Below are 24222 nucleotides of genomic sequence, written 5' to 3'. Positions count from 1 at the left end.
CCTTTAGCATATTGATCAAGTGTTCAAACATAAGGAACTGCAGCAGCAACTTGTGGATGCCAAACTTCAGCAAACTACCCAACTTATTAAAGAAGCAGAGGAAAAACATCAGCGAGAACGGGAGTTTGTAAGTGAACTCTATATATGTTAAAAGAAATAAAACCCACCAAACCAGACTTTGCCTGATTTAAAGCAAATACAGCAAATTGAGAGGATTTTCTTTTAAAAGTTCAGATAGATTTCAACAAGGAGACTGAGATTTAAGTTTTGTATATGATGCCTTTAATATTGATGTCTATGCTAACAGGCAAGTAATGTTACCTGTTTGCATTTTCTCAGGAAATATGCTGAATATCAATTAAATTTCTCTTAGACTGGGGAACATGCTGTGAAACACCAAAAGTACTTTCTGTGGTCAAGAGTTGTAACCTTTGTTTTTATGCTATAAGAAATAACAAATACAGAATAAAGCACCTGTTTTTTCTACTCTGTTTGCCCCCCAAATTGTGTGTGTTGTTTTATTTCCATGTTGATAATCAGCAATGTACTTGCAGTCTTCTCAGAAGTTTTCTTCCAATGAATCTGTAACTTCTAGACAAAAAACCTTGTTTTTTCTGGATGATCTTAAAATGACCATGCAGTGTTGGATTCTTTTATTTTTTTTAATGTAATTTCTGAGTCATAAGCAGATGAAAATCTCTTCAAATATGAACCTACAAAATGGTGTCAAGTTGAAGTAAAATTGTTTTGAGCTAATCTGCAAAGATAATATTTTGACTGAAGAAATGAAAGTGGAAAATAAATTCGAGCGGTTACAGGCCAGTTATAAATTACATACAGTTTGTTAATTAACTATTCATAATTTAGCAGTTCTAACTTTCTAGAGAAATAGAAACGCTGACTCATGTTACCAGTTAGAAAAATGTCTCAATAAAAATCTCTGCATGCCGTCACATGCTTTAAACTGTGTATATGAAAATACAGTGTAGTAATAAAAAAAGCCTATGTGAGAAAACATGGTTGAATAGCCCTTAGGTGATGTTAATGTTTGTTCATTTTTAATCATAGATCAAGTTAAGCCATTTTTGGGAGTACTTTTGTTCATTATGTGGCTTTTTGCATTATTTTTTAGCTGCTAAAAGAAGCTACAGAGTCCAGACACAAATGTGAACAGATGAAGCAACAGGAAGCTCAGCTGAAGCAGCAGGTATCTTTTTTTTAATGGAGAGATCTTCAGTAACAGTTCCAAAAAGAAAATACCAAGAGATTTGTGACTATAGTGAACATAATGCAACATCTGAAAAAACTTAATATTCATCAGATTCTTGTGAAGAGTACTTTGTATTTTTTAAATTGAGTCTTAAATTTAATTTCCAATAGGTAACTTTTCAGTAGCAAAGCATGAAATATAAATTGTAAAGAATCAATGTTTTGTACTTGCTGTTTAATACATCTGGAGAGTACTGTTCCTGGAAGGTGCTAAACATTGAATTTCTGGAGTTTAGTGCTCTTTTAAATTAATAGTGTTAATACTACAAAGACTAGAATGTAGGAAAGCTTAAGAAGTAAAGCTTAGGAAAGCATGGCTTCTCTGAAAATATTGTTCTCTTGTGGCTGTAAAGAGTTGTGTGGGGATTTTTACTCAGGCAAGTTTTAGAATCTGTTTCCATCACCACCTGTTGTGGAGGATTGGGAGCAAGCAATGTCACATTTATCCCTGTAGTTATTCAGACTTAGTAACCTGACTATCTCTGTCCACAGACCCTGCTGTCTTCAAATTATTTTCTTGTTGTAATGTAAATGCTACAGCAAAATCCCCTCTGAGAGAGGAGAGATGGTCTCCAGTTTTTGTGCTTTGGTTCTGGATCACCTGCAGTCATTGACCACACGTGAGCTCAGCACGAGGCACAGGGAAATGGTAGCTCCAGCCAACACCAGAGCAGTGGGAAGCAGTAGCCATTCTGTTCACTGTGTGTGTTCACTGTGTGTCACTGCTTCATTTGAGGTTTTGTATGAAGTCTCTGTCCTGGTTTCAGCTGGAATAGAGTAAATTTCTCTTCTGTAGCTGTGTTTTGGATTCATCATAAGAATAGCATTGACAGCACACGGATGTTTTGGCTGTTGCTAAATTGTGATTACCTTGAGTCAAGGGCTCTTTTATGTCTTATGCTCTGCTACTGAGGAAGGACACAAGAAAACCCAAAAAACTGGGAGCATAGCTGGGACAGATGACCCTGTCCAAAAGGCCAAAGGGATATTCTAGACCAGAAAACACGCCCAGTATATAATATAATATAAACTGGGGGAGCTACCCAGAAAGGGAGTTGATGTGGGCTTGGGAATGGGGTCTGGCATGATTGGGCAATAGGTGGTGAGCAACTGTGTTGTGCATTACTTGTTTTTTCTTTTTTGTAATAATTATCATCATCATCTATTATTATTGTGTTATACTTTGTTTCAATTATTAAACTGTTCTTACCTCAACCTACAGTTTTGATTCTCCTCCCCATCCCACTGGGGTGGGGAGTGGGGATGAGTGAGCAGCTGTGTGGTGCTTAGTTGCCAGCTGGGCTTAAACCATGCCAGTGTCTTTGAAAGCTGTTCCATGCCCTTTTTTCACACTTACTGGACCCAGTTCTTTCTGAGGCTTTCCAGGAGTTAGGTTTAAAGAATGTGTGTAGTTAGATGTAATCATACACATCTCTATTGGACTTGAACACAGGAATATCCAGATACTTCCAAATATTTTTTTTGCCATGCTTAGTCTTTTATGATTTTTTTTCCAAGTTGATTACCCTTTATTTAAAATCTCACTGCCTTTTCTGTTGTTTTTAATAGTTACAATGGGTATAATTAGTGGTTTCTTGGGGACAACAGATCTTTTTTTATGGAATATGATGAACTAGAAGGTTCAGTGACAATAATGGCAAAGAGCCATGATGTACTGCTGACAAACTAGGCCGATTCCTGTTAAAAAATTCCCTTTACTAATAGAGCAAAACACAATATTTCTATGCTCTGAATTGTATTGTCCTGCAACCCCCAGTGTAAGAATTGAGAAAACCTACTGTTCTTCACTGGGAGTAAGAAGTTACTGCTAAATGGTAATGTATTCTTAGAACATCAAATCCCACACTGATTAAGAATTATTTTTAAAAACGATGTTATTAAACATATTTTGCAATTCTTTCTTGGTGATTTATCTTGCAGTGCAGGGCAAGATGATTTTCTGTCATTGAATATTAATGCTCTTCACTTTTCAAAGTGTAGTGCTTTTCACTGTTACGTTAATTTCTTTTCAATATTCACTTTCCATTATTTTTGCTCACTGGGTAGATTACATTGGTTGTGAATGTGTATTTTGATTTCTGAAATCAATCCTGTTTATTTTGTCCCAGCCTTGGTTATTAGCTTTGGCTGGTCAAGGTGGAAAGGTAGGTAATTCCTAAGTTTTAATTTCACTAACCAAGTGCTGAATTTCCTGTATATGTGTATGTCCACAGATTTTTTTTTTTCCCCAGTGGGGAAGTAAAAATGAGGTAGTGATGAACTGTGATGTCTTCCAACATTTAGTTAAACATAATGCTCTCTTTACTTCAGAATACACTGCTGTTCTATAAACACAGACCTCTAGTTCACATATAATTTGAACAGCACATTTTCAGACTAGGTCTGCATGTTCCTCAAATGGAAATTGTACTGTAGTTTAAAAAAAAAAATAGGAAGTTAATGTTTTACTATTTCTAATTTCATTTTGTCTTGTACCTACATATTTTTGTATTTGTATACACTGTTCAGATTAATGTTCCTGCCTCTTTTCCAATAGCTTTCTCTTTACATGGATAAGTTTGAAGAATTCCAGACCACCATGGCAAAAAGTAATGAGCTTTTTACAACTTTCAGACAAGAAATGGAGAAGGTATTTATAGTATTACCTAGTTTCATAAAAAGTAATACAGAAATGCATGCTGTTAGTGGGTTGCATTTTAGATTTTATAAGCATTTGCCTTCTGAAAATAGAAGGAGTATTCTTACAATTTCACAATTTCATTTGGATCAGAAGATAGGGTATAAGAATTATGGAAGAGAATTATGTCGTTTTTTTTTCTGTTTTTTGACACACTTAAATAATACCTAAATTGTAATTTCAGTATTTTACCAAATATTGCTTCTCATTCTCTTTGGCTGTGCTTATGTTTTAAGACTTTTCCTGGAGCTTTTTATTACTTGTACTTGAAAGTTGATAGTCTGTTTCTTTTAAGACTCAATCTTGTTTTCTTTGAATGCAGAATCTATATTTTTTGGGTTGATTTTGTTCAGAAGCACGTCTCCAAAATAACTTGTTCAAACTGGACTTGGAAAGTAATGCTAAGAAGTCAAATTACTCATGTAATATACTCATGTTGTGTTGCAACACAAGCCACAGAATTAAATCTTTTATTTATCTTTTGTAGATGACAAAGAAGATTAAGAAACTGGAAAAGGAAACCATTGTGTGGCGTACAAAATGGGAAAACAACAACAAGGCTCTTCTGCAAATGGCTGAAGAGGTAATCATGTTTTAAGCAGCAGTATGGCTCAGCTAGAGTCTGAGTCCTAGAGAACTTCATACATTTTTTCAGTTTTAGAGAACTGGAAATAATACACTGTAGCCTCTTCTTGGGTTGTCTGCGTTATATTTCTTATTATGTAAGGTATTGTCAGGCATTTCAGGCATGGGAAATGGAAGGCTGTTATGTAAATCTAAGCTGATGGCACAAGAAAAATTGAACCTCGTCTTTGCTTACTGTGTAATTGGTGGGATAATGTGTATGAAATCATACTAGCCGAAGGAATTGACTGTATTCCAATATGCTGAGCAAAGTTCAACCAGTGCTGTGATAGAAATCTGTTTGAAATACATGCGATTGACATGAAGGAAGTAGCCCCTGTGTGAAGGATCGATTGCTTTCTTGCATTGCTGCTGCTTTTGAGGTCATGAAATGCCATTACTTACTTGTAGTCTGGCAGGAGCTGCCCAGTGCAGCTGTGCCTGCGCTGTCCAAGGCCTGGTTCAGGTATGTGAGGTCTGGCCTTGGCAAACTGTACTTGATTTGAGTAGGTTCTGCTGTACTGCTGTTTACCTTTCCCTCCCTTGTTATAAGGAGCTAATTAGGAGAGCCACGAGTATGGTACATTCTGGCTTGGATTCTGCTGATGGATTGGGGATTTCTTACTTCCGTGCCCTTCTCCTCCCTATAGTTGCCATTATTTGGGTTGTAGTTGATTGACAGTGTTATGGGATTTCATAGTTAGGGTCTTGGTTGATGCCCAGCCCTTACTTACAGTTAGCATTAAGTGGTTATGTAGTTCTCATTGCTTGTTTTTAAAGGCATCCATTTCCACTCCAGCTCATGGTTAGGTGAAATATTCTGAGGAATTGGCTCTAGTTCAGCTGGAATTTGGCCTACTGGATTATTTAAGACTTAATATTCAAGATTAAATAGTGGTGATTCTTTTCATTAATTTAGGGGGGGAAAATGGTTGTATCACAGAATTTTTATTTCCTTTGTCCTTCAGAAAACAGTAAGAGATAAAGAATACAAAGGCTTTCAAATAAAACTGGAGCGTTTGGAGAAGCTATGCAGGGCCCTTCAGACAGAAAGGAATGAGCTGAATGAGAAGGTGGAAGTGCTCAAGGAACAGGTTTCTCTTAGAGAAGCAGATGTGGATCTGGCTGTGCAGGTGTTGCAGTCCTGCACACTCAATTCCCATGAGGAGCTGGGAACTCCCATTGACACGGAACCAGGAATCCAACCCGATGCGGAATCGTGTGCGGCCAATAGCTCCGAAAAGACTGTCTCAACAAGTCCTGTTCCTGGCACTGAATCTGTAGACTAAAATGAAGTGTAAACACTGTATTGAGAGATATATTTTGTGTAAAACTTTCTCTGTTGGTGGTAACTATTTGGTTTTGTGGTGAAAATTTTCTTACTTTTTCTACCATATCTGTATTTTCTTAGAACTACTGGACTTATGTGGTACAGGAAGCTGCATAGCAGCTTTAAATAGCTTAAACTATAAATTTTCCACAACTGTGTTGCACATCTGCCTCATTTTTTAAAAGAAAATATTTTTCCATAAAAGGATGCATGTGCGTTTCCTCCCCACTACACAAATCACTGTCATGGAAGACTGTGTACAGATCTAATATCGTTTGGGGAAAATGGTGACAGCAAGTCACTCTTTTGTTTTAAAGAACAGCACTCTGGTTTTGTTCATTGATTTGCCACTCACTATACTAAAGATGATCAATTTTTCCAGTAAATTTATCTACATAAGGATGTCTAACGGCCAGTAAAAAAGTCAGCTTTCCTCCTATATATGTTTTCATATATATGAATGGAAAAGTAAAGGTCCAGAATATAGTAAAAGATACGTTTAAAGGGTTTTATGTACTTCGTGGTATGAAAAAACAGCTTTGAAATACATTAATTTGCAGCTGGTGAAACAGGGTGTACAGCTTTTTGCAGATGTCTCAGGGTTGTGTTGTAAAGGTTAGTTTGGACTATTTGCCCTACCTGTGAACATGTTAAATATGTGTTGGAAAATGTACAGTGATGCTACCGAGTGGGATTTGGAGCTGTGGAGCTTGTTGCACAGGTGTTGGTCACATGCTTCCTTCTTAGCTGCAGTGTGTCCACCACATGATTATCCTGACTAGAGAAATCCATTCATGTCTGAGCAAACCTCTGGATTACCTGAAGAGCTGGCAAATAAGACACTTCCTGCTGGAGGTGTGGAAGACGGGAGTCTGGCATACAGACTTCCTCTAACGGCCAGGTATGCAATGTATTTAAGTGTTAGTTAAGATTATAGTGGTTATAATTGAACATGAAGATTCAGATACTTTTCCTGAAGTACAACATGGAATTTCCTGCATGTTCAACCTCAAAGCTGCACCAGTTGGCAGAGTGCCTTCCCAGTCAGGTTATCTATTAAAGATGGTACTTCACATTCTTAGGCTAACATACCACAAGCAAAGCCCCCTTGTTAACCTTAAACCATATTGTATTTTCCTAGAAAATTTGATATCCACATTATGACTTCTTTTCTTGAAAGGAACTAGGACCAACGTTTATTTTTTAGCAAGGCAATGTGATCTAACTACAAGCTACCCCGAACTTTAATTCCCATGCATTTACTTTCTAGTTTTGGTTACTGTCATTATAAGAAATATGAACATGTGTAGCCTTTTCTGGTACTTAAAGTTTTTTGCACTTACTTGGGAGGGGATTTCTGAATCAAGCACATCTCAACGAGCTTCCCACCCCCATTGCCCTTGGCAGTTCAGTGGCTAAGTTACTTAAATGTTCAGGCTGCACTGAGCTCCCAGTCCTTTTCCTGTAGTGATGTATGTTGAAATAACTTAGCTGTCTCAGAGAGAATGGTTATGTAAGGCCTAACACATGTGTTAGCTCATACCACTAAGAGGAACTGTGCAAAACTGACATTTCTGAAATGGAGTAAATGGGAAGCTGGCCATCTTTCTCCTAAATTTTTGTGGGTTTGGTGTTTGTCGTCCAAGCACAATGCAGGAATGAAAAGAAGGTAGCAGTGAGCAGTCAGGTTAGATTCAGAGCTTTGAAATGTTGATCGTGCAAACCCTGTAGCATAAAAATAACTGGAAAGAAATATTTCAGACTTGCTGTTCAAATTACTTGCTTTATAGAACCAAGCTTGAAAAAAACAGGTGGTGTGAGAACTGGTTTTCAGCTAACACTAAGTATGATGTAATTTTCCTGAGGAAAAGTGCGAAACTTTGTATCTGGTGCATCATACCCTTGGCAAGGTAGGACATGCAGTTTTCTATTTTTACAATTTGTTATTTGGACATTTGTATTCTGAACAATTCTTTCGGTAGTACTTGTTCTACATGGAGGCAAGAGAGTTTTTGGACCCTGCTGCAAGAATAAAATAAAGGGCTTTTAGAGACACGACAGATGTATAGAACAGCAATACAAGTATCTTTGTCACTGGCTAAATATGTAAATGAAGCAGAATGCCCCAGCTGAAAGGCTTTTAAAACGGGGATAGCTTCTCTCTTTTCTACCATCAACATACCCTTATCATAGCAACTTATCTGGCCAAGGCAAGCTGTACTTCGCTTCCTGGAACCAGTCAGCAGAGTTTCATGCATTGCTTAAAAAGTGTTGTTTTAAAAAAAAATACAAATTGATGTAAGGGATAAGCTCAGCACTGTCACTGATCTGCCATACTGCAGGCTATTGCACTGCCAGGCTGCAGCCGAACGGGCTCCAGTAGGGTTTTTAAGTAAACTTGTATTACTGCCTTTCTCCCACTACTACAAACCATTTAACTCGGGATGTAAAGTGATGCAGCCTGAGATGAGTGTGTCTGATTGTCAAAACTGGGGCCTGGTCAACAGTTTCACCACGATTAAGCTGCAAGAAGCTAAATTGTATGTGATTCAAGACCCAAATACATGTATAAATACACACGTAAGTTAGGGCTGTATCTCTATTGTTTTGTCCTTCCTTTCATTACACCTGGTTATGTTACAGTTCAATTCTCAGGTGTTGCAGAAAATCTACCTCTTTGGACTGTAGATGGAAATAACTGTGAAAAAAGTGATGCAGAAATCTAGTTTGTGCTAAACACACTGCTTTATTTTTACAACCCATGTCTGCTTTCATGAGGAAAAGTGATAAATGAACAGGCAGTCTTTGTTTTGCTTTTCAAAAACATTTTGTAGAGATTTTTCACTAATGTGAATCTGAAATTTTATCTACTCAATTCTGTATAGATTAAGTAAATAAGTATGCTTAATATATTGGACTCAGAGTTTTTCTTTCACATCATACTCATGTCTTCTGACTGAATCTGCTGAAACTGTATTTATTTGAAAAGTCAAGAGTGAGAATTAAAAGATGTGAAATTTGATTTCAGGCGTATTGTTGGAGTGAGCTGCCCTGGGAAGGGGCTGTTCTGGGGTCGTGGCTGTGACTTGCACGTTCCTGGTGGTGTCTGATGGGAGCAGCCCGGGGCAATGGGTGAGTGGGTGCTGCACTCTGCTCACCTGACCTGGAGTGTCTTAAGGTGAGGGTCACTTGAATGATGGAGAGCTGGAGCTCTGGCTGAACCTGCACCTGCCTGCTTTGAATTCTGCTCGTGCCTTCTCTCTCTAAAAACCTATCCATCATAGTTCACTTGGGTGCACTGTAAAAAAGTACCGGGACTTAGGCTAAAAAATGTTTCCTAGTGAGTTTATCAGGTGCTCCACACTGTGTCATACTATGTGGGATCATTTGTTCCTGACGTACACTCCCTCCTAGTTTCCTAATACTGAAAAGTGTTCTGTTTGCCTTTTTTGGCATATTCTCTAACATTTGGCAACTTCCCTAAATTGGGTTTTGTTTTGGAACTCGTTTTGAGTTCAGTTTTCCTTTGTGTCTATTTTTTCTAGGTAGCATTTGGAACTGCTCTACAACAACATACTCTGATGTGCTCTATGACTCTTTAAAGATAGTACTAATTTTTTAATTTTAAAAAGTTTATTAACTTGTTTGAAAATACCCATTGTATAAAAGGTGAGCAGCAGAGTTCCTAGCCCTGAGCCATTTTTAGAGCTGTGCCAGGTATTTTGAAATCCAGCTATACTGTCTGGTCTTAGTGCTTTCCTTGTACTTCAGAGTATTCCTTTATATCTGAGACTTGTCTCCTCAAAGGTGCTGCCTCTGCTCCTGTGTAAACACCTCTTTCTCTCTTTTCTTCCAGTGCATGCTGATACAGAAGTCAAATCTGTTATTATTTCCTTGGATCTTGCCAGTCTTCCTAAGTTCCTTATCAAAACTGGTCAGATTTGCAAGCTTTTGCTAGAGGGAAGTTTGGTCACAGTTAATAGCTGGGGATTTTGGCTTTTTCCTTTTCTTAATCAAGTGCTAAGTCTCTCCTGCTAATGCACGTGCAAACATGTACACATACATTTGAGCTGTACTTCTCTTGTGAAGAGTAGGTCTGAGGGGAGAACCTCTTTCACCAGCTGCATTCTGAGCCCTCCAGGCACACGTGTTTGATATAGTCAGAGATACTTGGTTTTAGGCCTTTAGAAAGTTACTCCTCACAGATACTTTTTGTTCCTTTCTGGTTTGATTTTGTTTGTTTTGTTTTGTTTGTCTTTTTTAATTTTATGTTTTACATTTAAATTTTGATAATTCCACCTTTTTCTTCTTGTTTAGACATTTCTTCTTGAAGGAGGGTTGTATTTCCTTCTAAGAGCTGAACTCAGCCTCATCAAATTGTGCTAGCTTTTACAGATCTTGCTGACTCTGGCACCCATCTAGCCTGAACTTTTAAGTGATTTAAGAATACTATGCTGCCCCTGAAGACTTTATTTTAATTTCCTTTAAAACTGTTTGTTATCTTTTAGCTTTGAGCTTGCATGTTGTTTTGAATTTCTTGTTCAAACAGGGATCTGGGCTGTGCCTGTCTCATGGACGGGAGCACTTGAAGCAGGCCTTTGTGTAATTCCAAACTATGCCAAGGACACTGCTCCTACAGCTCTACTTCAAGAAAGTAACCTCTTAGAGCCTTTACAAATTGAAATACCCTGTTACATCTCATGATATTTCAAGCTGAGGAAATGAATTTAAGTCACTCATTTTTAAACTTAATCTAATACAGCCATGTGACAGATACTCCATATTGCTGTAGTTCACTATCACTTCCACCAATTATGTCCTGGTGTTAAGGGTCAAAATACCTACCTCAGTTCTGCCAAGTCCATGATATGATACTGATATTTAATTCATGTAATTTGTTGGGAGTTGTTTGGTTGGTTGGTTTCTACCCTTTACACTTGTATTCATATAAAACCATTTGATCTTGGTCATGCTGCCTGTTTTACAAATCCTGCTCATCAAAGCTTTTGCTGGCTTTGTGCCTCTGCTGTTTCCTGCTGGGTGGTTGCTGACTCTCCTCCTAACCCTTTTCTCCAGAATATGGATTTTATGCACTCTTGATGTCTTAAAAGAGAGATCCATTGCCTTTTAAAGGGGAAGAACAGTCAAACTCTCAAAACCTGTTATCCGTGTTTGACTCTGCTCGAACTGGGGGAAGCTTTGGGTTTGACATTCACAGGACAGAAGTTGATGTTGAAAGAATTATGAAGAATCTACTCCACCAAACATCTCAGTGGCTGTAAAGGAACAAGTCAAACTCGGTGTTGACTTAACTACTTGTTCCCTGTAGAGAGTTTACACAGCTTTGTTCAGCTGTTTCAGTGCTGAAGAGGCATCGCATACACATGGAAGAAAACAAAGTATAGTATGGAAAATGGCATCAACTGTGTAGCTACATAGCAAAAATGACCTGGTGTCCAACAGTATTCTCAAGGGTCTTGCATTTTACAGTAAAAGCAAATACAGATCTTTGTAGACAGTAAAGGAAAACCCCAAACTTGCTTTTTGCCACACTGAAGCAAAATGCAGGAATGTTACATGCACTTTCAGGTTTGTTGTTGTATAGGTATTAATCTTCCAAAATACTTCAGTATCAGTTACTCTTAAACCCTTGCAGCTCCTCACAAGTACTTCTGTCAAGTTTATCTTCAGAGGAGTTGGTGAGGCAAACCATCCCATTCTTAGGGAAGAGTGGGAGCAAAAATTTCTGATGGACACTAATAATGGCTCTTGGCTTTATTAGCAATAAAAGATCTCTCTGCCACAGTGCTGCTGCTCTCCCAAAGTACTGGTGTGGTCTGATGAGAGCCTGGCTGAAGATTTTTGTCATTCAACTTCAGAAAAACAGGTCTGTTGAAATAAAATGGCTGGTTTAAAATACAGTATATAGTTTCACTGTCATTCATGTTGTACTTCAGTTCAAAGAGGAATGAATTTAGATTTCCTTGGTGTAGGCTGAAAACCTTGGAGAGAAAAAATACTGAAAAATTGCATCAAATACATAGGTGTTGAGAACAAGTGAGGAAGTCACCCTAAACTGGCTGTTTTTCACTTTAAATTACCTTCTGTAATTTTTGTTATACCTGGTCTTCTGAGAACAGCCAATACAAAAAAGGTAGGTCTCAAAACTGTATACAGTTCCCTTGAAAAGAAGGGCCAGTGTATGGAAAGCCTGATAGTGTGTCCTTTTCCCAGCACATATGAACCTCCAGGAATAACACATTGAACTAAGTGTACTCTGTAAGTACCGTGTGAGCACACCTAAAGTAACTCTTGTCTAATGCAATAAATAAATATCTTGCTGGAGCCATTGTTCAGGTTGAATGTTCTATTACTTTTCTTTTTTTTAAACTTCAAACTCCCATTGTATTTACTACTACCAAATCGCAGTGCATAAGCAGTTATCTACTTCCTGTGGGAGGCAACAGTTTTTAAAATCAAAATCTTAGGCATTCAGCTACATAGACTTCACTATGATGATCTTCCACTGTTTCACAAACATGCTACTCAGGCATTAAAAAAATACTTTGAAAAAACTACTTGCAAATTAAAAGCCATATTGGTTCCAGCACCACATTCTCAGTAATAAAACACTTTCAGCCACTAAGTTGTAGACTCTCCTAATTAACTTAGAGCTCCCTAAAAAAGATTGGTATGAAGTTGCTGCTACTGAAGGATGCTGTGTGTACACAGGTATGGAGCAGGACAATCCAGACTTGGGAGAAAGAAAGCAGAGTAGAGGTTTCATTTACTGCTGTGCTTTGAACTGCAGGTATAGTTAAAGATAATCTTGGTCCCTAATAAATTATCCCATCCTTTCAGCTGTAAGAGCAGGCATTGGCTGCATCCCTAGGCCCCCCAGGTGCGTGCTCCTCTGTGCTCTAGAGGGAAGTAGGGCTTTGTCGGACATTTAGGGTGCCACCAGTGATCCCTACACCTCCAGATCTGAGCTCTTGGTGTTTCAGTAAATAAAATCTAGAACCCTGACAAAATTAGACAGTCAGTGTCAAAGAGGGACTTTTCACAAGTGCAGGGAGTGATGCTGGGTAATTACTTTAACTCCCAAAAGGTAGATTTTGATTAGATATTAGGAAGAAATTCTTTACTGTGAGGGTGGTGAGGTACTGGAACAAGTTGCCCAGAGAAGCTGTGAATGCCTTATCTCAAAGCCCCATCCACGGAAGTGTTAAAGGACAGGTTCAATGGGGCTTGGAGCAACCAGTCTAGTGTAAGATGTCCCTGCCCATGGGAGGGGGGGTGGCAAAACCCATAATCAGAGAATGCATTCATTTCCATTTCCTGTGCATGGCATTTTAGTGTTTGTACACCCAGAACACCAGCTGGACCAAAGCACAGTTAATCAAGCGGTGGCCAAGATGTCCTTTGGCAGGTTTGACCTTTCATGCTGTTTAGCATGTCCTGTTTTTTTTGCTGAACTCCAGCAGCAGCTCAGCCTTCCAGAGGAATATTCAAGCTCTTTTGCACCTACCTCCATCACTTTAATAGAAACCATTCTTGAAAAAGGTGTGGAGAGAGACAAGTCTGTGCATGGTGACTTAGTGACTACAAAGCAGGGGGTGGCCCCTGTAAGAGCAGGCAGGGAATTAAAAATAAGTAGCATAAGAAAAGCAATGACAAGAGCAGTGCAGTTACTACACTCCACTTTCTCCCTCCCATTCAGTTAGTGAGGCAGTAAAAAGACTTTAGTGAATAACCCCAACCATATTTCACACACAAAGCTGGAATCACCAATTCTAGAGATGAGCTGTTCTCTACATGCTAGTGCCAAGCAGCCAGGAGGTCTCCTTGAAGTGAGCACTGAAGAGGACCAGCAGCAGGGAGGGGTCATGTCAGAGAGCACTGCTCTATCTTCGCCAGGAGGAACCACCACCATTCTCTCAGGGAAGTATTTCTGTTTTTCCAGAAAGTTGGGCCATTGACATTATGCTGTGGTGATTTTTTGCCTTTTCTTTTATATACCTTTTATATATTTTCTGTATTCTTAGTATACGTATTTGAAGCCTAATATTGCAACTTAGTTCCAGTATTTTTCTAGGCAGGAGGACAAAACGTTCTAAAAGTCTCCCAGCTGAAGGTTTGAAGCCTTCATGCTATCTTGGTTCTCCATAGGAACCAAGGCTGGAACCAGTTCTCTAGGACATATTTTTGTAAACAGGATACAAGCCTCATCTGAGGGGGGAGACTAGAAGTTGCCAGAATAGGGGGACACTACTTTATCTATTAAGCTTCTCATTGGGGAACCTTTGTCAGATATGCTAATTTGCAAAATACGTAAAAATTGTATACGCGTCAAGCGCCGTGTGCATTCTCCGGCATTTTCCACCTTATCAAGTTGTGCACCATAAGGATCCTTATTAAATGAGGTAAAACCCCTTTTATTCCCTTAATCATTTCTGGATCATAGTTCTAGGACCAGAGAAAAAGGCATCAACATGTTCATTTCCTACTTTTCAAGAGCTGTGTGTGTTATAATGACTGCCAAAAGAATGTAGGGCCTGACCAGAAACCATCTCTGAATTCAGTGTTTAATGCTTATCATGTGCTGTCACTTGCATTTCCCCAGCAGGGCGGTGGAGAGAACAGGAAGAAAATCTCCTGGGTACAGCTGGAGGAGGTTTAGAGCTGGGTGAGGAGGGAATGAAACCACTTGCCCCCTCCCTGACACAGGTCAATGCCCTGCCACCATCCAAGAGGGCCACTACCAAAGGCCCTCTTCACTTTCCTCCATCCGTTTTATTGCTGAGCATGGCCCAAAGTAAGGAATATCCCTTTGGCCAGTTGGGGTCAGCTATCCCAGCTGTCTCCCCCGCAGCTCATGTCCCTTGCCCCAGCCTACACAGTGTGCAAGCACTGCCCAGCAAGAGTCAAAGTACAGGCACCTTATCAGCACCATTCCAGCCATAAATCCAAACCACAGCTCCCAGCACCACATCACTCTCAGATGGACATGCACTCCATCCCAGCCAGAGCCAGCACAGGCAGCTTCAAATATGCAGCTTGCGCCCAGCAGTCTATAACTTGTTACAGTCTCAGTGGAGAGGAGAGCAAGGTATCACATTTTCAGTATCAGTCACCACAGTCTTCTTTTTTTCAGCTTGAGCAGAAAGATCAGGACAGCCAGCAGTTCATTTCATTAAGGTCTTAAGTAGGTAAGAGCTATAAACTCCAGGCAGACACTGACATTTGTCTGACAGCTCCCAACGTAATCCATTACCTGTCTGTAGATCCATAAATATGGAGAAATTTTGTTTCTATAGAGTAAAAATTCTTGAGCTTTTCAGTCAGTGCGAGGTTTAGAAGCAAACTGTTGTTTGTCTTCTATTTGTTCAGACACTAATGTATTTCAGACAACTGCCCAGTTGCCTCACTTAAGTAAAAAATGCCCTAATACAGGTGTCACCAATTCACTGAGAGGGCACTGGCACCTTGGCACTTAAGAAAATGATAAAGGATAGTGCTTTTACCACCACCCAAAAAACCCCCATAACACACACACATAAACCACATCAAAACAAAATCCAACCACTAACCACCCAAATACAAAGAAGTTACTTGAGTCTGCTGAAGATTTATACTTGAACTTTACAAGAGATCTACCGGCTCGCCCCATGGATTCCCTAAACCTCCTCCTATACCCATTTCCTTTGTGAAGGAGTCAAGTTCTCTATTCCAATTTTTTTGGCATGAAGACAACTCTAATCTTCCCAGACCTTTAAGTGTGGGCTAAGTTATAAACTAAAAAATACATACCTTTATCACCAGGCAGCAATTAAATTATATTCAGGCAAGAAAGCATTCAACTTATGCCAGTGGACATTAAACACACCAAACTTCTTTTAAATAGATTTTATTTATGCAAAGACAATCCAAACGTGGTGTGTAAAAGTGGAAAGCTCTTTTTACATATTAATAAAAAGGGGTTTTTTTAATATAGTTTCTATGTGTGCAGAGTGAGGATTTGACAATTTTATTTACAGGAATCCAGTAAGTTTGTTTAAAAATATAGACATAGGTATCAAGTCATTCTTATTTTCTCTAAAGCTAATTGCTGTACCGTATACAACACCTCAAAGTGCCTACACAACCAAGGGTAGCCCACGACAACGTGATTATACAAGCTTTTTGTGCCTCATTAAGAATATTCTTGTTTTGATGTAATACTTCTGCCCAGTGATTGTGAGGGCTTTTGGTTTTGTTTTTTAGTTGCCCTTTTTTATTTTTGGGGCTTTATTTTTTGTATGCGTAGTTGAATTATGTTACTATGTCATTCCCAGTAGTTCCTTAAAGAAGAAAAGTTACATTCCTTGAGCTTCCAGTTCGGCTGCTGTTATATCTGGTTCTTCATCATTGTAAATGTTTTCTGCCTGAAGACACAAGACATTACATTACAAGTGATACACACAACTGTTTTTAAACAATCTTCTACACTTCATATAGAAAAAGAGCTTGATAATACCAAGGTGACACAGCTATCATCCCCTCCTTGAAGGGACTTTCTCCCTGCCCTTTCTTAAAGGGCAGCCAAATTTAGGAATGGGCACACAGTGGCTACATTTTGGCAGTTGCCTTCTTGAATTGCTCCATTTCAACAGCAAAAGCCGTAGCCATTTAACCACTAGCCTTATTATGAACGTTTTATCTGGAATTATTTCAATCTTAGTCTAAACACACAAAACAAGAACACATATTAAAAAAAAAGAAGCCTGACCTGTGGAACACACTTAAGTCCGTTACAGTTTTTTAATTTAATTTATTCCCAAATTACTTTATTCCACATTTCTAAGATAGCTGTTCCATTTCCTGTAATGTAATATGAACTAACTGGGGAGTTAAAAAGCATCCTGCTTTACAGCCAACATACAGGGGGAAGAATAAGTCTTGGCTAATACTGGATATAAGTTTTTAACTGCTTTAATTAAGAATAAATCTTAACTAGTACCTAGGACTTGGAATCAAGAATTAACTAGCAGTTGCTTTTATTCAAGTTGTTTGAGTCTTGGGTTTTCTTTTTAAAGTCTTACACTGTTTGATTAGAGCAAGAAGTATATGGCACAGACAACTTTCAGTCCTCGAAGGCACAAGCTGCCCTAAGAAGAACAAGCCTTTTCAGTTTCATTTATACACTAAGCTTCAGAGCAACTCAAGAGCTGTTGTGACACTCACCATTTGCCATATCTGCATTATATTGTCCTCTGATACAGAACAGATTACCCAAGGCTCATTAGGATTCCAGCTGAAGTCTGAAATTTTGGCAGTGTGTCCTCCATGAATAAACTGTTAAAAAAAACCCCACAAGCTTCAGTAAGCCATTTCAACTCTAGATAAATCTGTTAAAACCTGGGATTCTTAAGTTAAATTCATCATGCTAATGACTACACAAAGAAAAACTTGCTACTAGAGATTCACAACAGACATAAGGAAGGTGTGTGTTCAACTGCTTCCCATTCACTGGACACAGATGCAGCTGCTGAGACAGCATTTGAGGTAACAGTTCCTATTATTACAGCAACAACTGACATCCTCAAAATGGTCTCTCTTCACACAGGCCTGGGCTGTGAAATCCAGACATTTTTCATTCTGATTACATCTAAGAGCACTTACAGAGTCACACACGAAATGGGGAAACCTTCAGAACTGAACAGAGGAAGCCTACAGCAAATGAGAGCAAAGGACTGGAAACCAGGGAGGTGAAAAGATTTACGAACAGCTGCAGTTTTAGCAGCACAGTGACAAGACATCACTGCCACACAGCATGTCAGCACACTGAAACCTGAACAAAAGGGTACCAGCAGCTCAGGAGGCCCATCTTCTGCATCCTCTGCAGACTGCTCTTCTCCAATTTTACTGTAAGAAAGTAGTTTATACTTTTTATTAAAATTACAATTGTATTCTATATCAACTTAACAGTTCCTGGCCTTTGTTTCCCATATTTGCAAATTGTTTTCCTCACTGTGAAATAACTATAATCATCAGGTATAAAACATCAGCTGTATGGCACTGTCATTACTGAAATAGAATCTTAACTTGTGAAGCACATGGAAGCAAAAATCACTTACTGATGTGATGCCTAAAGATTTTTACCCTTTTTCATATGTGTAGCTTTGTAGATTTTTAAAATATAGTTGTATGATTTCTAGTACTTTTCCTGCCCTCTCTCACATTTTAGAATAATGAGCTAACCCTTTCTAACACATTCCTGAAATTCTGTTTAGTCTTATTCTTAAGACCACAATTTCTGACAAGGACATCTTGTTTTCCACCAGAACTTGAGAGACATAACAAGAAATAGGGGAAAGAAACCCCTGGACCAACTCCAAAGGGGCAGACCCAAGAGTGGGTTACCGGGCCAACTGACCTCCTACTGAATATACCTGCAAGATACACTAATTAATTAACCTTTTAAAAACTGTAGAAATCCTTTACCACGCATGCACATACAGCTGTGTTTGTGCACCTGAAAGCTTTCATTAAAGAACTGCTTTTTATCCTACCACTTTAACACTGTTGCAAGTTTTTTCTTTTGAATCTAGGCAACAAATGGACAACAGAAAACAACACTATTAGCAAGAAATCCTGATGGAGAAGTAACTTTAGATGTACTGCGCTGTTTCTATTTATACCCAAAAGACCAGGCCTGAGGTAAGCAAGGAAGGCTTGAGAACAGCACAAATCCAACCTGCCAAATAATGCAGGCCAGCAGCCTTTTTTTAACCATCTGTTCATATATGCTAACAGAAAGGAATTGCTCCTCACCTTAGATCCCATACGTTAAGCCGACGATCGGTACCACTTGAAGCAAGAATGGTTTCATTATGAGGAGACCAGTGAACCTATTAAAAGAAAACAACTTCAGTGGAGCAGTTAACTGATTTCTAAAGCATATCCTGTATAACCAGCACCCCGGCCACTAATTTTTAACTGTACTCTGCAAATCAATTTCTTCCAGCACAGAGGGTATCTAGTAGCTCAAATAGACTGCTTTAAAGTCTTAAGGTTTCTCAACCTGAACAAACAACATTATTTCAGTGTTACAGATCTACCATATTTTATGAAATTTGTCTAAAAATCACTGTTACTTGCACCCAATTAATTAGGCAGAGTTCACAAAATTAGGTTTGAACCCAAATCCTCTGTATAGCACATCATTTTAGAGAAACCTTCTACCTGTACTAAAGGTACTTGTGAACACCCAGTATCTTTTTAGCAGCAAGTTGTTGACTACTTGCTTTAAAGGCAAGTGGGGAAAGGCAGAAATAAACTACATGGTACTGTCTGTAATTGTCAAACACAACATAGTGAGTTTTGGTTCAACAGATATATTTGTGTTGCAAGAACACAAATCTACATGTTCTTGTCCAACTCAGTACTCTTCGTGGGTTTTTTCTACAGGTTGTGAGTAGTTTACCCACCTGAAAAATCTCATCCTTTTGAGACTCAAAAGAATGGAGTTTCAGCTTTAAGTTTCGAAGATCCCATAGAGCCACCGTCTGGGAGACACAAGTAACAAGAAATTGGTTATACTATAATGGCCTTCATCTGCACTGCTTGGGAATGTAAAATATACACAAGTAAAAACCTTGTCAGCAGAGCCAGTTGCCAGAATGAACTCGCTGTAAGGATTGAAGGACAGACAGTTGACCTCGGCTGTGTGAGCATCTACTGAGTGACTCGGCTTGGACGTGGCATTAGATCTTGTGTCCCAACTGTGGCAGTGAAGGGTTTGGGGAAGGGGTCAGGGGCAGGGAGGAAAGAGGGAAAGCAAACAAACTTCAGTTTTTACAGGAGGTTCTTTTTCACAATAGCTTTTATTACTAAACCCAACTCTGAAGCTACAGTTTTCATTCCAAAACCTTCAGTATTTTGTCTGTTGTACATGAACAGCTTGCACCAGGAAGCTGACATACATATTAGTTACATCTTCTTTTCAAGTGATGGGAACACATTAAATGGCATGTAGATTTAAGTGATTCTGCACCATCACTGTAGCTGATTGCCATAAAGAGCTACATGAAATCATGTCAAAATTCAGACTTTGTTTTTTATCCAAGTGCTGTGGACTAGGTCCACTGGCAGCACACAGCATGCACTACCCAGAAACCTCCTAACTTACATCATAAGCTTCTGATCATCCGCCACAGATCCAAACAGAGACTCATGGAGCAGGTGCCATGCCACGTCTTCCACTACTGCAGAGTGCCCGGTAAAGATGGCTTTTGCCTCAACAATCTTGCCTTCTTTGGGTCCAGCACTTATATCCCATAAACACACCATCTGTAAATAAGCCACATTCTACTGAAATGCAGACTCTCATTGTACTATCTTTCAAATAAATAATCAATCACACTCGACAGAGACGACACTCCTGAAGCAGTTCCTGCTTTTGAAAAAGAACACTTAGTATGCCACAAATGAGAGCTAAGTTATCAATCAGTTTTCTGCAAGTTCAAGGCCCAAGGATTATTTAGAAGGCCACAAAAGCAATTTACACTTTTAAAGTCCACAAAGAAATGTATAAGCTATTAGTTCAACTGATCTTTGAGAGTCTTATTAAATTATGGTCTTGACCCAAGCCAATTTAAAGGGTTTCTTCCAGCAGTAAACTATAAAAATATTCTTACATCAAGAACCTTAAAAAGAACTCGTTGCTGATTACAGCCTAAAGCCAACTGACAGCCCTTAGAAATGTAATTACAATATGTGAGAGCTTCCCCACATAACAATACACAGCTGCACTAGGACAGGTTTTCTCCAATTTTCTACTACAGCATAAATTAGGAGGAGTTGGGTTTTTTAAGTAGGGGAAAAGATGTGGTTTTTACATGATCATCTGATGCACTGAGAAGATGTCCACTCAAATTTGAGTTCCATGATAAGCCATAGCCTTCCTTCTGGTGTCCTCTTAATCTAAGGTCAGGATTACACTCTCCACTCGGGTCTGAAAGACAGAAAATTCCTTCCCTTTAGTGTCTCCTTGCACATCAATCCATAGGAGCATCATTACCACCCAAGAACTTTGCTTCTGTTGCAGTAATTGTATTTTATACATGAACCTCTCCAGAGAGTGCTGCTTCTATCAAGATTCTCTTACAAAAGTGAGCATAACCAGGCAGGAAGTCCCTGAAGATATGGGCCTCCTCCTTTGGATTCCAGAGCCCAGCAAGTCTCTCCCCATCACAGTCAAACACAAGTTTACCCTTCGATGACAAGAGGCATTTTGCTCAGCTCCAAGGAGTCTGACCCACCTGGTTTTGAAGGATGTTTAGTGTAGTCAAACACCAGCACATCAGCAGAGGGTGTTTTTGTTGCAATGATGCAGGGGTTCTGCGGCATGTATCGGGCACGGTTCACTTCACCCTCATGGTTAATTTTAATCTCCATCTCAATTTTGCCAGTCACAGATCCAAAGCCACCAAATTCTACAGTTGTCAGAAAAATTTCAGTTTATCACACCAATTATTTTAGACTACTGAAACAGCATCTTCCCTACTCCAGGATACAGTGGTAGCACCTCATTAAACACAAGCAAAGACTAGGAAAGACTCACACCATGCAACACGATAGCATTAACACTTTTGATATTTGGAATCCTCTTTCAGACCTTCAGTCTTTATTTGAGGTAGATGTATACCTGTTTTCACGACAACTGAGAGAGCTGGTAGAAAGCCTAGTAGGGATTATATACCATAATGTTACCTAAGCTCTTCTGAAAAAAAGTTTCCTCTTTTTAGTAATCTAGAATTAGTGTAGACTGGTAAGTATATGTCCACTTTAGTATTTAACAGCAAGTTAGAACATCATTATCAGAACAAGTGAAAGCAGTAATGATACTGCTCAATCAGAACCTAAGAATGCTGCATGCCCACCTCCTTTCTCACTGTCATACTGCAAAGCACCAAACTGATCATTGCTGGGAATCTGGACTCCGGCAACAACCAGGTGGTTCTGTTCATCAGACGTGTGTGTTCCCAAAACCAGCCAGTGCAGAGCATAATCCTTTCCTTCTGGCCTGTTTAGAATAATAAATGTTGGAATAAAAGTATGTGCTCAGTTCCAGAAGTTCCATAGCTTGCATCAATAACCCTCAAGATCCAAACCTCTTCAGGGAACTAGAAAAGAGAGACTCTGTAAGAGATCCTCCTCTTTGTTGCAAAGACTTGTGCAATAAAGCAAACTGGACTCTGCCATGAGCAAGCCAAAGACACAACCAGCAAGGCTCGAGTGACAATACAGGCCAGTGAATATAGCCACTGTGGCTTGAAAGGGACAGTTACAGTTTGCACAGCAGTTAGAGGTGACACCAATACCTACTTCTGTCTAATTTCCCTGGAGTCTCACAGTATTGATTTAGGAAACAAGCAATAATCCTTTCCATAAAACGTAAATCCTGAGGGGGCAAGTGGCAACCTGTTTTAGTTACTTCTCCTAGAAGCTTTTACCAGTTACCTTAACTAGAATCAAATTTCTCTTCTGGTGGTTGAACGTAACATTTAGTTAAAAGTGAACAGCTGGATGGATGGTGCCATTTATCTCTGAAAGGACAAATTTGAGCAGTCAAAACCAAGCAACCTTTGCATTCTTGAATGCAACAAATTAATTATGTTGCCTGAATCCAAGCAATCCAGAATCATTTGGATAATCACAAACAACCAGAGGTATTACTACACCACTTCCAAGTGTAAAGCGGGGAAAAAAAAATACAAAACCAAACAAGAAACACACAATGCACATGCACTTACTTGCATCAGGAACAGGTGTCCCATCATGTCAGGTGCCATACAAAGAGGCAGTCCTTGCCTTAAATGGCTTACATATTTTGACACTGGATAATTGGAAACACCAGTTTTTAAACTGAATATTAAGTCAATCTGCAAAATACGAGGCAAGCAGAAGTGTTCCTCATAAGGGCTCCACACCCTCAAGTCCCCACTTCATTTTCTCCATGCCATGACTGGTTAGCTCACATCTCTCAACATCATCCCCAAACATTCTGGTACACCAAATGAAGTCATCACCTAACCAACACATATGTTACAATCCCATATGTGAAAAGGAACTTTACAGAAGAAAGAGACCATCCTCTGATAATTGCATGAAGCTTACACATAAGTTTTTTTAAAATCTACCTAAATCCATGTTACATCACTACCTCAGTGGAGCCCCGAGTGGTTACTGCAACAATTTAAGTTCTGTAGTAGCTGGCACATGAAGAGATTCTATCCCCACCTTCATGATTCTTTAAGAAAAAGAAACTCAGCCCACAATTTTTTCAGGGAGATGGGGAAGAATGGGAAATTTAAATATGTGAAGTCAACAATGAACCAGGGACAAAACCAGAATGTGAAGAACCAGTTTTAGAATGTTCTCTTAAGTAAGCCCAGACTTAAAAGATATCAGGCATATACTACAGATCCTATAGCTTGGACAGAAGAGTATATATAGTGCACGTGAGGAAAAACAGTCTTTAAGAATGAGCTAATTTAGTAGATAGATTTCTCAATCAGAATTAACTACAAATGAGCACTAGATCTCTTATTTAGAAATAAATTGAGAAAGACTTCTGTGTTCACACCTCACAACACCTTCTGATAGGCTAATCTAGACTTCTGTGAAGTATCAACTTGTGACCTTTTTCCTCCATGCTTCTGCACACCCGCGGGGTTTTTAAAGCTGTAAGCAAAATAAAGAGCTACAAGCTCACAAAGAGAAGTTTAACGCAAATTATTCTCGTCTTGCGTGGTTTTTATCCCCAAGTTACTCAGCACACCAGGATAATAGAAAAGAAGCCTTCCCGGTGCCTTCTCGGCCTCTCTGCCCGTCTCTCACCTGGTCACATCAGGCAGCCACTGCACCGTGAGGCTGGGCCACTCCAGGGCGTGTGTCATCACCAGGTCGTACAAGAAGGGGGTGTTCCTTTTCCAGATCTTGTACTCCTCGCTGATGACACGCTCCTCCACCGTGTCCTACCAGGATAATAGAAAAGAAGCCTTCCCGGTGCCTTCTCGGCCTCTCTGCCCGTCTCTCACCTGGTCACATCAGGCAGCCACTGCACCGTGAGGCTGGGCCACTCCAGGGCGTGTGTCATCACCAGGTCGTACAAGAAGGGGGTGTTCCTTTTCCAGATCTTGTACTCCTCGCTGATGACACGCTCCTCCACCGTGTCCTCCAGCACTGCAGTAAGGGAAGGCATGAACAGAGCGTGGAGGGGGGTGAAAGGGGGCGCAGCCCCGGCCGGGGCTCTACC

General features: G+C 39.5%; 2 protein-coding genes across 6 annotated transcripts in view; one reads left to right on the top strand and one right to left on the bottom strand.

Annotated features, from left to right (window-relative positions):
• Positions 1-17613, top strand: part of TXLNG (taxilin gamma) — a 24456-nt gene extending 6843 nt beyond the window's left edge. Inside the window, exons 5-9 of one of the 2 annotated variants that reach the window (XM_017728468.1) lie at positions 8-127; positions 1133-1207; positions 3827-3919; positions 4455-4550; positions 17527-17613. In XM_017728468.1, the coding sequence (XP_017583957.1) occupies positions 8-127; positions 1133-1207; positions 3827-3919; positions 4455-4550; positions 17527-17562 (420 nt within the window). In that variant the 3' untranslated portion in view covers positions 17563-17613. Of the gene's footprint in view, positions 1-7; positions 128-1132; positions 1208-3826; positions 3920-4454; positions 4551-5559; positions 11843-17526 lie in introns of those variants that run through there. The other variant, XM_017728467.1, reaches the window with a different exon arrangement.
• On the bottom strand, positions 15813-24216 carry RBBP7 (RB binding protein 7, chromatin remodeling factor). 4 transcript variants are annotated; one of them, XR_001860065.1, is made up of 11 exons: positions 24005-24216; positions 21845-21987; positions 21224-21397; positions 20801-20916; positions 20092-20252; positions 19558-19684; positions 19391-19468; positions 18735-18811; positions 17752-17825; positions 17145-17255; positions 15813-16345 (listed from the first exon to the last, which is right to left on the bottom strand). XR_001860065.1 is itself a non-coding variant. In XM_017728470.1 (11 exons), the coding sequence occupies exons 1-11, from the start codon at positions 24166-24168 to the stop codon at positions 16277-16279; spliced, it is 1278 nt and encodes a 425-aa protein (XP_017583959.1). In that variant the 5' UTR covers positions 24169-24216; the 3' UTR covers positions 15813-16276. The 4 variants fall into 4 exon arrangements, 3 of the variants coding, with proteins under 3 accessions (XP_017583959.1, XP_017583960.1, XP_017583958.1); XM_017728470.1 differs by having other exon boundaries at positions 17768-17825; XM_017728471.1 differs by lacking the exon at positions 24005-24216 and adding an exon at positions 23805-23937 and having other exon boundaries at positions 17768-17825.
• Between the last annotated feature and the right edge of the window lie 6 nt (positions 24217-24222).

This window comes from Corvus brachyrhynchos, unplaced genomic scaffold (genome assembly GCF_000691975.1).
Source record: "Corvus brachyrhynchos isolate BGI_N302 unplaced genomic scaffold, ASM69197v1 scaffold11, whole genome shotgun sequence".
NCBI lineage: Eukaryota > Metazoa > Chordata > Aves > Passeriformes > Corvidae > Corvus > Corvus brachyrhynchos.
This window is presented reverse-complemented; position numbering and strand designations above follow the sequence as displayed.

Excerpts from the sequence above, each read along its gene's own strand:
- RBBP7 (XM_017728469.1), bottom strand. The coding sequence starts at position 24,168 with ATGCCTTCCCTTACTGCAGTGCTGGAGGACACGGTGGAGGAGCGTGTC. Across the intron at positions 19,685-20,091 it reads GATGATCAGAAGCTTATGAT|TTGGGACACAAGATCTAATG; the intron begins GTAAGTTAGGAG and ends TCACTGCCACAG. Across the intron at positions 19,469-19,557 it reads CAACTGGCTCTGCTGACAAG|ACGGTGGCTCTATGGGATCT; the intron begins GTTTTTACTTGT and ends TGTGTCTCCCAG.